Below are 16976 nucleotides of genomic sequence, written 5' to 3' on the forward strand. Positions count from 1 at the left end.
TGGTCGGATCATAGCATCGCCGGTCATTGCTATTTTCTGTTACCGGCAACGTGGCATTGAACTCAGTAAAACATAATTGTACCAAATAAATAGCAATTCTAAAACAGTAAAACTTAAGAAACCAATCGAAAATAAAATTCTCCAAGATCTGTTTCAATTTTGATCCTCATTGGCTTCACTATAAAATGTCTTAATAAAAGTAAATAAAAAAGACATAATTAAATTAAAAACAGCTATTTAAGACAATGTACTAAAGATATTGTTTTGGTGCATACATTTGTTTGAATAGATTGATCATTTTATAGTTGTTAACGTCAAACATCAAAGAATTTGAACCATAAACCTACAAGGCAAAAGTATGATGCGGAAGCTATCGTAAGGTAAGGTAAAGCGGATACATATTATTAGTGAGACAAAATGAGAAAAGAAAAAAAAAAATAACGGCGATCACATCAAATCGATCGCTACATAAAATGGAACTTTTCAATGCCATCACATATGTAACAACCATCCAAACAAGCTATAACCTTCAGTGATCTAATGAAGAAGAAAATTCCCTCACATCCACCACATTTTCATCTTCCAGTGCAAATAATTTTAGAAATCAGCAGTCTTAAAATCCGAAAAACTTAATCCTAAGAGCAAAAATAGAGATGACATATTGAAACTGGAAGAGCGAATCAATAGAGTTTAATGTGTGGTGATGGTGTTTTAACTGTTTATAAGGCTAATTTTTTAGGCTGGCTTAAATTTGGGCCTATCATTTGATTGGGCTGACTGTCAAATCTGTTTAGAAATGGCACAAGGTTGCCACTTTTAGGACAGTTGTTAAGATTTTAGTCAATGATTGAAAATTAGTACTCCCTCATGCCATTACATGACACTTTCCTTTTTAGTCAGTCCCAAAAAAAATATCAATTTTTTATATTTAGTAACAATTCAACTTTAAATTTACCTTTTTACCCTTAATGAAATGATTCTCAACCATACAAATTTCTATGATTTTACTCTTCAGAGCTTCAAAAGTTTCGTTTATTTTTTAAGTGCAATCGATAACGAGCCCTTCAACTTGGCCTATCAAAGATGCCTATCTTTCTTGGCTTTGGGTGTACGCAAGAGACATCAAAATGTATAAAATTGAACATGTGAACACAAATGCTGACGTGGCACTAATGTGACACATAAATTTTGAGGGGTCACATTAGTCACACAAAGATTTGTGTTTTCACGTTCAACTTTATACAGCTTGGGATGCCTTCCACTATGCAAGACACCCAAAATTGAAGAGGTATACTTTCCAAATTGAGCGAAGTTTAAGGACACATTTATGTATATGCTATTTTTAACCGTGGCCGATCCAAACACCCTCATCTAAAATAGGCGGATGAAGTAATATTTAGCCATAGTTTAAAAGGTAGACAGTTATTACTACTTCTTCTTCTCCGCTTTCTCAAACTTTAGGACAATGTCTCCTTAAGTTCAGTTTTTTAGTTAAGAACTTCAGGAAATAATTTGATTTTTTTTTTTCAATTCAGACTTTAGGATTTAAGTTTTAGTGTCTTTTCAGTTTCAATTCAAACTTAAGGAACCCTGAAGTTTAAACTACACGAGTCAACTTCGTGGACAACTTCTAAAATTCGAACCGTGTAGTTCAAATTTCAAGCTTGTGTCCTGAAACTCAATTATTATGGTTCCAACTTCCAGCTATTTGGAGACGAAGAAAGAAAAGGGAGAATAAGAACAAAGCGGTATCATTAGTGACCAATTTGATGTAGTAATCTTAAGATTTTGATGGCTAAAATGATGCATATGTTAATAAAATTGCGTCCTTAAGTTTGAAGGAGTCAATTGGTACTTCGGTAAGAAATAAAAGTGGGCTTTACATAATATGAGGGTGGTCAAACCCGCCGCGCGATGAAAATCCTGGTGGAAGAAGAATAAGAAGAGGGCAAGCTGGCAGCGGGAAGGAGAAGAAGAGAAGCGGGAAGTGTCATTTTCTTAAGTGCAAGCTAAACTTTAAATAATTTGCAAATCCTAGAATTTGCTCTCTGTGGCCTTATGAAGGTCACTGTTTAAATTATTGATACGATCCTCAATGGCACAAATAGCACAAGGATGCTTAGAAAGACGTTGGACGTTTGGATGATAGCGTGGAAGAGATAGTGGAGAGAACTTCTACACTAAGTAAAAGCGCAAAGTATTAAAAGTGCAAATTCGTGGCTATAAAGATGCCAAAACTGTGGCCAAGATTCCAAATTCAAGGCTAGGGATGTAATTTGGGCTATAATTGCAAGACAATGGTGTTTGGAAGATGAAGATCCCGTATTGGATATTTTTGCAAAAAGAGCTACTTTTAAGAGACTTTTGTTGTGGAGAACTTTTAGTACAAATTTCATTTCTTCCTTAGCATATGCATTATGATGAGATGAATACTCTTGTTGAGTGATAGATTGTGTAGTCAGGATTAGCTTTAGTTAGTGATAGATAATAGTGGAATTCCATTGTTGGTTTTGAACCTCATTTCTATTGATTTAAGCTGAAGAGTTGTTCGTTTGTGGATTCAATTGAATTTCTCTTGCCTTGAATTCAACAGTTCGTGTTCTTTTGATTGAATCCAATTGGAAGGGTTTAGGTTTGATAAATCTAGGTTTGTCTATAGATTCATCAGGGTCTAGCTTCTATCCATCTTTTCTCATTCCCTTTTCTTCAATTCTTATCCCAATTTCTTATTATCCTTTAATTTCGCATTTTAGGTACTGATTTGGTGTTTCCCCCAAATTGAATCCTTATCATTTGGTATCAGAGCTAAAGGTAGTGTTATTTCTACAATCCTCAATCCGAGGTTCTTCATATTTGAAAAAAAAAATCAAAATTTTTTAAATTCAAAAAAAAATTGTTGTTGTGTTGTGTTTTGTGTTGATTTGAGATTAGATTTGAGTTCTTTGATATCAAATTCAGCTAGATTTCGAATTTGAGAGTGTTTGGAGGTGTTTGAAGAAATCACTATTGAAGGACCTTCAAACTCAAGAACAATAAAGTGGCTTGGTTGATTAGACGAACATCAAGTTCAATTTGGAGGGACTTTGTTCTCTAGCCGAGAGGAGGTTGATACGCTCAAAATTACACCTATTAATGGTATAACGCGGACGTTGTCCAATATAGTAACCCAACAAGGTCGGGGGTCGAATCCACCCGGAATATGGTGTGAAAAGGTTACTAAAGTCGTAGAATGCTAAGTTTAGGTCTAATGTCTTAATCCGATGATTTTGGTAATAGTTGGTTTTTCTATGACTAATTGCTATCTACTTGCTTTGGTGGAAATTTATTGAAAAGAAACTAAGGTTGTGTCCCCGATTAGATAGAGTGTATGATCATGGGTATTGATCTTGATATACTTCTAATGGATCATTATATGAATGCACTTAATCTCTATATGAATCTACGTATTTCCCAATAAATAAAGATTATCTCTTTCTATGATTTTCCCAAATATAAGAAAGTAACTGTGAAGAACGATTAATCATGCCAAGTAAATTCTTCTTATTCCTAAGTGAATTTATTAAACAAAGTTTAAAGCTTTGAGTCTTTGTTATTTCATTCTTACCAACCCTAATTATTTTCCCAAATAAATCAAGGTTTATGGCTTTAATCAATGTTTGCAACCATTAATTATGAATGAAGAATGACGAATAAATAAACACTAATAATCCATTATGTGTATATCAATCACAAACCCAATCACAAAACACCCATCAATTGGGTTCACACCCCTAGTAAAGGAAATTAGCTACTCATAGAGGAAGAAGAACAATAAGAAATAATGGGGATCATAATGCTTACAATTGATTGCTTGGAATTGAAGAGAAATTAATTGCAATTGTTTGTAATCTCCCCAAAAGACTTCAAAACTATGAGTACCAAATGCTAAGGAAAATAAAACTGAGTTCTGTAGTAATTCCCTTTACAAGAAACCTAAATAAGGTATTTATAAGAGTCAAAGTCGTGCAAAATAAGATTGACAAAATTGCCCCCGATGGACCATTGTACGGATCGTACATTTTATACGGTCCGTAGAATCAGTGACAGATCTCCGTAAAATCTTCTCCAGTTGTCAGATGTACGATCCACTTTTACGGACCGTAAATATTATACGGTCCGTATAACCTGCCCGTAAATCCTCCTCTTTAAGACTCTTCTGGAACCAACCTACGGTGAGATTTACGGACCGTAAATATTATACGGTCCGTACTTCTGCCTGGACTTCCACTTCATGTCTGAGCCCTTTCTGTTAAGCATCCACGATGGCATTTACGGACCGTGAATATTATACGTTCCGTGTGTTCCTCCGTATAAATCAGGCTTCAGTTAATTTTCTTTCTTTGAACATCTTTTTACTCCATTTCCACGACTTGCTCCCGAAATACGTTAAACATCTGCAACATGTCACAAACACATCAAAAAGACCAAGACTTGCTCAAAAACACGTAAAACTTATAGCCAAAAAGCATTGAATGTGCCATAATTTCACGACACATCAGAGGTTAGATCTGAAATTGGAAGCCAATCCGAGTTGAAATTGGAGTACATTGAATTTTGGGTGTTCTTAGTGTTCTTGAGCATTTTCATAAATTTATAAGGAAGAAGACACCCAAAGAAGCCTTTTGATCCCAACTTTCAAGTACAACAAGTGAAAAATGTTTGTTGGACAAATTTAGCAAAACATATGATATAGTGGGCCCAAGGTACCTCAAATACAATGAATATTCAGAAAAAATCCAGCCCAAAGATCGAGATACGAAATACAATACGTCATCACTCAAGAATTTTTACGGAGGCAATTTACGAACCGTAAATTGAGCCGTGAATTGGTTTGAAAATTTGAGCTCACTATTACGATTTTACGGTTATAAAATATGGACCATAAAATGCACTTCTCAAATGCATTTTATGTTTCTGCTTGTACGGTCCCATTTTAAGGGCTGTAGATCAAAGACGATTCGTCAATCTTGACCCCAAGAACTTGTCTATTGTTGCTGATTTACGGTCACAAAATACGCACCATAAAGTGCACTCCCTCAAATGCATTTTATTATTCCACTTGTGGGCCCACAACGGCCCTTTTCAGGGTCACATTACAGGCCATTAGCAACCCATATGTAAAGCCACGACCTCTAGATGTGGGTGCATTTACCCAAAATTACATTGCAAGTTTGTTCTTCAACCCGGTTTCACTTCATTTTCAGTTCTAAGTTTCGTTAGGTATTTGTTCATCCTTACTTGATCTTCCAAAATAATTAACACTTGTAATTGACCTTACTTAGTTGTTGATTAGTTCTTAAGTCCCATTTATTTTTGTGCTAACTCTTTTTCAAGCTTTTCTCGTTGAAACTTCTTTGGCTCAAGTCCTTTAGTTTAATCGAGTCGTCCGTCTTTCAATTAGCAAGAATTTACTCTTTCACAAAGATTAGCAACCTTGTCAATTGATAAGGGTTCTTGACCATCTTTGGAAGAAGCTTTAGGTTGAGAGGTAAGTTTGAGTGCAAATACGAGTGACGTGAGGAACTTTACTACTAATCTTGTTTACTTGTTTTGTAGGTACAAGGAGGGAAGTCATAAGGAGGAGAAGGTATAAGGATGTTATCCATAGCTTCGAAATCTTATGGTGATGATTTGGAGATTTATGCCTCTAGTAATGGAGGGTGTGACTATGATAGTGATGGAGGCTATGGGGGAGATGGTACGACGTATGACGATGATATTGAGCATCACTATTCTTACAATGATTATGAAGATGATGGTGCTCATGGGCCCTGTAATGAAAATGGTCAATATGATCATGACCCATATGAGGGCGAAGAGTACTACTCCGAAGGGTCCTATGGTGAAAATGAGAGCTATGAAGAGTCTCACCTTACACACTATGGACATGGAGGAGACTTGAGGTATATTCCTTCCTCACACATACGTTATGAACCAATTGGTGAAGACTTGCATGAATTAAGAAGTTGTGATAAATATGAACCTTATGGTTATGCGCTTTGTGGTGACTATGTCTATGAAGATAGTAATGTTGAACATGATAATTGTGAAGAATCTTCTAGTGTCTATTCACGTACGTTGAATTGTAATACTTCCTATTCCAAGCGAAGTGGTATAAATGTGTGGGTTGGACCAAGTAGGAGTCGTCCTAAAAAGAGTAGAGGGTATACATTTCCTACTTCAAGAAATACAATAAATCAAACATCTTATCTTAATACGAAGATACCATGTTCTCAATATGGTTGTGATGTTCAAGGTAGGAGGAGGGAAGTGTTGATAGGTTATGGAAGTAGAGGGAATGTAAGGTCTCAAGTAAGAAGTGACCCGAAGAGGCGAATTCTTGAGACGAAAGTAATTCTTTTTAGTAGTGCGGGATATGTCCGTGTGTTGGATAATTGTAGCTACGGCAACTACCTTGCCGCTCAAGTGGTTGAGACATTAGGTATAAAATGTGTGATGAAACGAGACCCTTACTATGATCAAAGAGGGTACTTCGTTGATAGGAGCGCAAGGGTGTTCTTTACCCATGGCAAATACCAAGAGAAGGTTTGGTGTGATGTACTTCCACTAGACAATTGTCACTTGTGTTTGGGGAATCCTTGGTTCCAAGAACATAAGGTTTCATATGGGCAAGAATGGTACAAGTATGTAGTGGGCAAACAATGGCGAACTCTCTTTCCCCCCCGTATTTCCTAAAGATGAAGCAATTACAAGTGAACGTCGTCCTATGGAGAGCGGTCCCAAAATCCCACAATGGGCGAAGAAGAATTTAGAAGAGATTCACCTAACGATGGAACGCTTACGCAAAGAACAAGAATGAAGGTGAAGAAGTCTAGTCCTTGTGAAGCGAAAGAGAAGATTGAAGTGGAGGGTTTCCCTAATCCTTCTAAAGAAGTACTTGGCAGTTGTCCCAACTCCTATGAAATTGAGAGAGAAAAGATTGAGAGGAGTAAAAGAGTGAAAAGTGACAACTCTAGAGTGGAAAAAGAAGAGGTTGTGAGGAGTGATGTGGGGGAGTTGTCACAATCCCATTCTAAGTCATGTAACTTTTCTTTCTTCTCTAGTTGTTTTGATAATGGTGCAGGTACTCTTGGAAGCAAATCGAATGATGAACCTCAAACTTTGAAAGTTCATGAGGTAGTTGAACGCTTCCCGAAGGAGCAAATGGGCTCCAAAATTGAAAACCCCGGTAAAGAGGATGATGTGTGCGCACTTCAAGGTAAAATAGCTAATCTTAACACTCCAAATGATGTGAGTGACCATGTTGTTAAAGTGAGTGTGAATCATAGCTTGTCCTTAATTGAGCTTAATGATTCTTTACCATGTGATGAGCTTAATTCTTTAAAGATTGTTGACAATGTCGTTAAAATGGGTGATCCAACACTAGTTGATCTTATTGATGACCAAATTGATTCTTCTTGTGAGATCAATTTGTGTCCACCTAGTGTTGACACTTGTGATTTGTATGTTAGTACATTGTCGTGTGATATGATAGTTCACACACAAGTTGATCCTAGCGATGACCGAATTGATTCTTCTAGCAAGGTCGATTTGCGTCCAACTAGTGTGGCTACTTGTGATCATCAATTTGTTTGCTATGGTAATCCACTAATTAGGGAAATTTGTGATGTGCTTAATGACCCTCAAATTAATGATGATGTTGATGTAATTGGTCTTGTGGATAGTCATGTAAATGAAAATACGTTGAAAGGTGACATTTGTCTTTTTGAGAATGGGATTGCATGCTTAGACTCTTCATTGTTCATTGATTCTTCTCTCTTTAAAGTTAATGTCTTATTCGATGTTGACATGACTTGTGGAAATGATGTACCTAGTGGGATGTATGGTAATGTTGAGCATTTAGTTTCCTTTGGAGGCTATAATGTGTTTTGTAACTCACTATGGGATGATGATGAGCTTAGTCTTGATGACAAGCATGGGGTGGGTAAAATCTGTGACACCATCCCTGATGACAAAGAGTCCTTCTTGAGGATTTGTGACCTAGTTGATGGGCCAATGTCGAATTTGAAAAAAAACCTCCGAAAGTGATGGGCGCCCTTCAAAGAAAGGGAGTGTCGAAAAAGAAGGTGATGTTTGCCTACAAATTGTTAATTCTTTATTGCATGTTCAAAATCTTAGTAGCCCAACGCATGATATTGTTCTTGAACCTAGTGAGCCTACATTAGAGGATGACATAGGTGAAGAAGTTGTTTTGCGTGACACCTTTCCTTATTACTTATTTGCATATAATGACGCTCTTGTGTGTGTTAGGGGAGCATCTGATGTTCAAAGGGGTCTTTATGGGTTAGATGATTATGCTCTTAATCGAGATATGTATATACTCTTCCCTTTTGATCCCGGTGATACCGTGTGTGATTTAGTCTTAACACTACCTTGGCGGAATCAACTTCTTGATGTCTCATATGAGGAAATTTTGTGTTTGGTAGTGGTTGATGTGTGGTTTCACCACAAGTTTATCCCTCGTTGGGATGAGAATATGATTATTGCCTTTTGTGCTAACCCTCATGCGTTCAGGAATATGTCTCCGTATGTCTTCCCTTGGATTTTGCTAGGTTGATTCGAGGACGAATCCGTGTGTGATATGATCCCTAGGGCACGAATAGCACAAGGATGCTTAGAAGGATGTAGGACGCTTGGATGGTAGCATGGAAAGAGATTGTAGAGGCTTCTACACCAAGTGGCTAAAAGCACAAAGGGTTAAAAGTGCAAATCGTTGCCATAAGGTGCAAATCGTGGCCAAGATTCCAAATTCAAGGCTAGGGATGTAATTTGAGCTACAATTGCAAGACAATTGGTGTTTGGAAGATGAAGATCCCATGTTGGGTTATTTTCGCAAAGAGTCACTTTAGGGCCTTTGTTGTAAGAGCATTTAGTATAAACAAGACACTTAATCTTTCATTTCTTCCTTAGCAGTCTTTCATTTCTTCCTTAGCTTATGCATTATGATAAGATGAATACTTTTGTTGAGTGATAGATTGTTTAGCTAGGATTAGCTTCATTTAGTGATAGATAATGGTGGATTTCATTGTTGGTTTTGAACCTCATTTCCATTGATTTCATGAAGAGCTGTTCATTTGTGGATTCAATTGAATTTCTCTTGCCTTGAATTCAAATAGTTTAGGTCCTTTTGATTGAATCCAATTGGAAGGGTCTAGGTTTGATAGATCTAGGTTTGTCCATAGATTCATTGGGGTCTAATTTCTATCCCTCTTTTCGCATCCCCTTTTCTTCAATTCTCATCCCAATTTTTTGTTATCCTTTAATTCCGCATTTTAGGTACTGATTTGGTGTTTCCCCCAAACAAATCATTACTAATTACGTCCCAATTAGTTCACGAGAAATGGGTTTTAATTACACCTAGTTGATAAGTCGCAATCAAGTTCATCTCATTGGCTTAACGAGGACAGCTTTAAATATGGCCTCAAAAGAAGGAAATTTGTGGAAATGTCCCAAAAATGATACTCCTATCTCAATCCATCAAATGCAAAAGGAATGCTTGAGCCAAAAAACTATTTAAAAAGAAAATAAAAGAAAAGAGAGAATCTTGTCCTTGAAAGACACTAATCATTTTTGTTCTTCTTTCTTGTTCATAGTTTAGTTCGAATTATGATCTCTTGGCAGTATGAAGGTTTCCTTAAGACCTTAGAGAGTGACTATTAAGGGAACACATCCTTCTATTTTCAGTGCTCTGCGTGGTTCTGTGTTACATGGACCAATGCAGTTTGAAAGTTTACCACTATTGCTTCCATGTTTTGCTGCTTGTAAAGCAACATGCTTGCATATAATGGTTGAATTAAATATTTGGCAAGAAGGTCGCATGATGATGCGCTACGACAAGCAGCAATCTTAACTAATGATCTTGTCTATGCTATTCTCTTGATTGCCCCAAGTGCTTAGCAAAAAGAAATAAGCAACTTAACAATCTAAACACAGCTGAAAATGACTAAAGAGAGGACCGTCACCCCAACCACAGCGTAGCTCCAATGAATCAAAAAACGCGAATAAAAGTTCAAAAACAAACCAAAAAATCCCCCAAGGGTCATGGTGCACAATTCAATACTCAGTGATAATATGTACCTAACCTACAGATAACGCGCAGCATTTTTACCACTTGATAAAGCCTTGGGGATTAGTTCAAAAAAACAAATTACCAGTAAGATAGAAACCATACACAGGTGTTAAACCAGAGATAATGGACCAAACAGTGATCACATACGAGGTGCAATGCAGACTCTACTGGAGCTTTCTCTTATCACCAAAGTTCTGATCTTTTCTGAGGGATGGGAAAGACACCGACTACTTTTGTTATTCTCTTTAAATCTTTCTTGATCATAGTTTAGATTGGACAAGGTAATGTGAAACTACTGAGATTCAAACTCATGCAATGTAGTCCGAGCTATTTTCAACATATCAAATCAAGGCAATATAAAAATTTGACTATACGACCAAGGACTATTACCCCAACCAACCCAGCGCAGTTCCTACGAATCAAAGAACGTGAAGAGAAGTTCTAAAACAAACCTTTTTCAAAAAATCGAGAATTCCCACAGGGTCGTGGGCACACAATTCGATACTCGATGATAACTGGTCCATCTATCTACTCTTCTACCCCTTAAATACCAGGTTTTTTGTTTGCAGCAAGATTAGAACTCACAACATGCACCTAATTCATAGGTCACATGTTGAACTTTTAGCACTTGACAAAAGCATTAAGGGCTAATTCTGAAACAAACTACTAGCAAGATAGAAACCATTCACAGGATATAAACAAGAGATTATGGTCCAAACTGTGATCACATGTGAGGTGCAAAGCAAACTCTACTGGAGTTTTTCCTTGTCCCCGAGCTTCCGATCTTTTCTGATGGTTGCGAAAGCGGGTTATTTACAACAAACCAAGATCTAAATTCATGTCATCTTACGAAAAGTGAAGCAAGTAATGACTTTCACGTCAAGTTACAGTAGCGATTAAGTTCAACCGAGCGGGTCAACATAAAGCAAACAAACACAATCCCGTTCATTACACTCTACAGATCCTAAAGTTGCACAAGCTACTTTCATCAAGTCCATACCATCTTGAAACACGTATAAAGTCTTACGTCCACAGAAACAGAAGAGAACAAGACTCAAAGAGCTGTGCCTCCGGTCTGATGCAACATTGCATCAATCTCATCACCATCTTCCATCTCCAGCTGCAAAAGGTAGGATAATTGTAAGGGAAAAAGAGATTAATCACAATTGTTAAGCACAAAATAAAGCAGATCAGGGGCCCCTTTTTTTTTTTTTTTTTTTTTTGGTGTTTCTTTTATTCTTTGTTTGTTTGTATTTGTGTGCACGTTTGAGAGAGAGAGAAACCTCATCTGGAGTCTGTTCTGCTCTAAGACGGCGACCATCAAACAGGAAGGCAATTGAATTGAAGTCCACCGACTGTCGGTCACAATAAGCATTCATCAGCTTCTTCAGTTGAGTGCTCCTTTTGATCCTAAAGAATACTTCATTCCCATCCTGCAACCAGAAAACTAGTCAAACACACAATTCTCTTGCCATGTTCCTCCTCATTAATATGTGCAAAAGGCCAATTTCTGGAAAATTTTAGTGAGCAGCCCATCATATTAATAACAGCAAGGAAAGGAAATAAAAGATGGGACAAGAAAGAAAAAGGTCTGCTGCTAATTGTTTCATGACTTCATCAGCTACATTTCAGAATCAAGACAACTGCATAAGAAATTGGGTTGTATAGCCAAATGAAATGTGTATAGCCAAAACAAAACATTGTATGGACTAGCAATAGAAAGTAAATTTCAAGGTTCAAGAAGTAACAGCCCAAGTTATTGTCGTATCATGAAGAAAAAAAGGCCAAATGTAAATCACTATAGGTAATTACAATCCCCTATCATCAAATCTACATAATCACATGAACACTCCCGCTTCTAAAGTTGACTTTCTGAGGACAAGCAGCAGATCACTATTCGGTAACAGCTTCAACTAATCACTATTCGGTAACAACTTCAACTAAGGACAGATAACTAACATAAGCATTACCAAAGTCTACCATCGGAGACTAACAAACTAAGCCCTCAATTGACATAGTATTTTGCAGCATTTCGTTAAGCTAGACCAAAAGATATCCTGCTTTAGCATTGATGAAAAAATCGGTATCTAAATATCGAGAAAAGATAATATACCTCGATACAACATGACAATTACAGGGGCTTTCTCTGATCTTAGAGGACTGTAATGGAACGATAGACTAAATATGTACAATTAAATTTTCTCACAGGCAACTCATAGAGCATTAGCACAAATTCAACAACCTTGATAGTCCCACCTCAGGATTACTTATTGCTATGCTTTTTCTTCTATATACCAATCTATTTTCTGCTTCTGAGGCTCCTTTTTACTTTTTGGTTTTAGTTTTTTTAACCACATAATAAAATCGAAGAAATTAAGTGTTACTAGTATTTTCTGGAAACAGCCTCTCTATCTTCCGAGATAGGGGTAAGGTCTGCGTATATTTTACCCTCCCCAAACCCCACACTGTGGGCACTGGGTATGTTGTTGTTGTTGTAGTATTTAATTCATTGTACATTAGCATTCGGAGCTCCAATGGCCTAGACTAATTACAATAGGTCAAGCAAAATGATTTAGGAAATAAGTGGTGACGGAATTCTAATGAAGGATAACAGACGTGACTTTTGAGACAATTTTGTCCATGGGCTATTGTGTCTACAAACAAAATAGGAACAATTACTAAACTAATATAACATAGAACAACAAGGTAATCAGGGAAGAATCGAAGATAACCAGTTAGAGATGGAGTAAAGTTTTTTTTTTCTCTTTCTTTTTTCCAAATTTCTAATTTGTACTTGAATCAAGTTAAGTCGATGCTACTTAAACGCAAATCATAGAACACGGGGTGATTTCTACCCATCTGACTAACCCTTGGTAGGCAGAATAGTCTGTGCTGGTGAGAGGTAGCACGTGCCCGGTGGAATAGTCGATGTGTGCACAAGCTAGCCCAAGCACCACACCACCCTCCTCAAGAAAAGAGTTGATGCTACTTAAATGAGTGTTTGAAAGTCATTAAACAATGTAACCACATAAATCATAGAATAAAAGTAATCAAAACCCTAATGCAGAATTAAAAAGCCTAATCAACCATTCATTCAAACCAATCAATCAACTCTCCCTCAACCAAAAAGCTAGTTGGCTCAATTATAATTTTTTATAACCGTAGTGTCCGGGCCAATTTCACAGGGCACCTGCAACCTCCCACCAGGGCAGGCACCAATTAACTTAACTCTATCCACCAAGACTTGGACAGATAAGAAGAAATCACCTAGTGTTTTCGCTTCCGCTGGGAATTGAACTAATAGAACTAATGAGATAGAAATCATACACGATGGGAAAAACTAATGAGATAATAAGAATAACCTGGCCTTTGACTTTGAGATTGATGTGACCCGACTGATCGCCGCTAGGCTTCACGTAATGTTTATGGCATATTGAAGACTTTTTTTCTACTTGTAGCCACACACGTCTTAGAATTAAAAGTAATTAAAACCTTAATGCAGTGTTAAGAAGCCTAATCAGCCATTTAATCAACTACCCCTCAACCCAAAAGCTAGTTGTGTCTATTATACACATCCAGGGGCGGAGCCGCATAGGGCCGAGGGGGTTCATCCAAACCTCCTTCGACGGAAAAAAAATACTGTTTATACATGGTTAAAATTATTTTTTATGTGTATATAGTAAATGTTGAACCCCTTTGGCTTCTTCGTATGTTTACTTTTTTATATTTTGAACCCCCTTAGTAAATATCCGGGCTCCGCCACTGTACACATCTATTCCACTCTATTTGGACCCAAAAAATTTCAATGATGAAAGGATTCATATGATTATTCTTATGCTACTCTGTAAAACCGACTCCTAACACTCGTAGAATAAAAATTACACTCTATGTCTACTGGGAGAAAATATTTACGCCACGTAGCCCATATTTTGAGTTTGTTACCCGATTTAGCCCATATTTGTGTATAAACACCTTTTATACACTATTATACACTTTGGTCATAAGCATGATACATTATGTATAATGCTTTCCCCAAGATATAATTTTGTATAATATTGTACTTTATGTTAGGGCTGTATATTTTTAAAAAATTATTGCCAAAACCCTAATGAAATCATAAGAATATACAGCCCTATTTATTTTTTTATATTTTGAATCCCCTTAGTAAAAATTCTGACTTCGCCACGACAACCAATCATTTAAATCAATCAATCAACTAACCCTCAATCCAAAAGCTATTAGGGTCAATTATATGCATCTCTTTCACTCCATTTTGGACCCAAAAATTCTCAAAGTTGAAAGGATTTATATGATTATTCTTTTATATTACTCTGTAAAACCCTAAATGAAATCATATGTGATGGAAATAAAACACTAATGACATAATAATAATAATAATAACCTGGCCTTTGACTTTGAGGTTGATATGACCAGATTGGTCGCCTGTGGGCTTCTTGTCTTCCTCACCTGTTGCTGCTCCTGACATTTTTTTTCTTTTTCTTTTCTTGTTTGTGTCAATAATGGAGAAAATGAAATTTGTGTAACTTGGACTTGGATGGTCTGGTTTCTATCTTTATATAGTTGGTGAGGATGGGAGAAAATGTCCAAAATAGTCCATTAAGTTTTAAGTTCGTACTTTACACAAATAAAATGTGAAACATATACTTTATGTCGAACACTTTTCTTTCGGTTTGGATGTAAAAAAGCGAGCTTATAAGCTGGTAAAAAGTTGGTGAAATTCAACTCCATTTTTTTTTTTGGCTTATAACACTTAAATTTTATCGCTTTTTTTTAAAAAAAAAAAAAAAAATTAATTTTTTGGGCTTATTTTAAGCACAAAATAAAAGTTGGCCAACTAAACACTCAAAAAAACTGAAAATAACTTATAGGCAACTTATAGGCAACTTATAAGCCAATCCAAACGGGCTCTTTATCCCAAAAAATAGAAAAAAAATAAGTCCATTTAAGCTTATATTACAAAAAATAGCTCAAAATATATAAATATATACAAATACTTATATCAACATATACAAACATATATACAAAGGCAGAGATAGAGAGAGCGAGAGAGTGAGAGAGAGAAAAGTTTTGGTCATTTTTGTAAAAAGGTAGCATTGTTGCCCCAATGTACATACATTGTAATTTTCTCAAAAAAATGCTCTCTTTGTCCCAATTTATATGATATATTTTTCTTTTTAATCTATCACAAAGAATGACATATTTCTAGATTTAGAAACGGAAAAGGGCCAATTATGCCCCTACACTATCGAAAAAGGGCCAAATATACCCCTTGTTATATTTTGGATCCAAATATACTCTTGTTGTTATACTATTAGATTAAATATATCCCTGCTGTTATATTTTGGATCCAAATATACCCCTCCTCTGTTAAAGCTATTCAAAGTGGACATCCAATCTTACGTGACATTGACATTTGATAAAGTGGATGCCACGCGAAATGTCATCTTAGCACCCCTAACTCATTTACCACTCCCCTTTATTGGTGGAAGAACAAATAGAGGGAGGGATAAAATGGGTTAGGGGTGCTGAGGTGCCATCCACCTCATCAAACATGAGTGTCACGTAAGATTGGATTTCTGCCTTGGACAACTTTAATCTCACTAGGGTTGGGACAAATGTACCGCTGTTATTATATTTTGGGTCCAAATATACCCCTGCCGTTATACGTATTTAAATATAAGTGTTAAAACTAATAATATACAATTGATGTATTTAATAAAAATATACTAGTAAGCCATACTATTGGTTATAAACTGAAAAATGATTCGTTGGGAGGTGCCCAACTAATTTTTTGCTTAGTAATTAAGTACTTGGCTTTTATCTTATAAGCACTCAATTTGAGTATTTGACCAACTTATAAACTTAGTTAAATATGCATTTCGTTGTTTTAATACTTAACGAATATTACTAGAAAATTTCCCACTAAATTTCTCACTAAAAATGATCAGTGGCTATTTCACTGAATGTTAGTGGGAAAAATTAAAAAGTATAGTGTTTTGACAGGGAAAAATTAAAAAGATTTCCAGCATTTCAATGGGAATCTGTTTCTATGCCGCCAGCCATTTTCAATGGGAATGAGGTGGAAAATCATGCAAATTTCTAAATGTCGATGGGAAAAACCTCTATTTCTAGTAGTGAGATTTAACTTTCGATTAGATCAAATGAGCAATTTTGAGCCAATCACTTATTGAAGCTTGACAGAGTTAATTCACTTGTCATTTGGTTTACACAGGGGAGGAGCTATAGTGTTGATTCGGGCGAACCCAGTAACTTTTGCATAGACTTTGTATTTATATTAGAAAAATTCAGTAAAGATAGATATTATTCACTTGTGAACTCACATGCACAAGTAATCGGATGGTTTACTGGTAAAATAGAGGCTAGTAAGTTCTCTCTTTTCATGAAATGTGGGTTCGAAGTGATTTTTTTTTTTTTAGGGGCTATATAAGCAAGATTGTCTTTTAATTCTCTTAAAATTCCGAACCCCCAAACCTCAATCCTGATTCCGCCTTTGAATCCACATACTAGTTGCTCCGGAGAGTTTTAAGTTATATTAGTGTGAAAAAATACATCATAAGGCGATCAACTGCAATGACAAGTACTCTGTCAAATCTCAAAATTACAAATTTCACATTTAGTGAATCTTACATATAGATATCATGCTTTGAGTAATCTAATATTATAAAGAATCCTTTACACCGAAAGAATATATAACTTAAACTCATTCCAGATTATAATATATGAATTGTTCGGTGACTAGTAAAGAAGGGATTAGTTTGTTGTCATAAAATGAAAAGATTATTATACATAAATTAATTGTTTTAAA

The 16976-nt window shown here is 36.1% G+C and overlaps 1 protein-coding gene across 1 annotated transcript; it reads right to left on the minus strand.

Annotated features, from left to right (window-relative positions):
* Positions 1-10938: 10938 nt before the first annotated feature.
* Positions 10939-14695, minus strand: LOC132031095 (small ubiquitin-related modifier 2-like). The gene is made up of 3 exons (XM_059420954.1): positions 14532-14695; positions 11413-11562; positions 10939-11249 (listed from the first exon to the last, which is right to left on the minus strand). The coding sequence occupies exons 1-3, from the start codon at positions 14613-14615 to the stop codon at positions 11184-11186; spliced, it is 300 nt and encodes a 99-aa protein (XP_059276937.1). The 5' UTR covers positions 14616-14695; the 3' UTR covers positions 10939-11183.
* Between the last annotated feature and the right edge of the window lie 2281 nt (positions 14696-16976).

This window comes from Lycium ferocissimum, chromosome 9 (assembly GCF_029784015.1).
Source record: "Lycium ferocissimum isolate CSIRO_LF1 chromosome 9, AGI_CSIRO_Lferr_CH_V1, whole genome shotgun sequence".
In the NCBI taxonomy this organism is placed as follows: domain Eukaryota; kingdom Viridiplantae; phylum Streptophyta; class Magnoliopsida; order Solanales; family Solanaceae; genus Lycium; species Lycium ferocissimum.

Excerpts from the sequence above, each read along its gene's own strand:
- LOC132031095 (XM_059420954.1), bottom strand. The coding sequence starts at position 14,615 with ATGTCAGGAGCAGCAACAGGTGAGGAAGACAAGAAGCCCACAGGCGAC. Across the intron at positions 11,563-14,531 it reads ACCTCAAAGTCAAAGGCCAG|GATGGGAATGAAGTATTCTT; the intron begins GTTATTATTATT and ends TTCTGGTTGCAG. Across the intron at positions 11,250-11,412 it reads CAGAACAGACTCCAGATGAG|CTGGAGATGGAAGATGGTGA; the intron begins GTTTCTCTCTCT and ends TACCTTTTGCAG.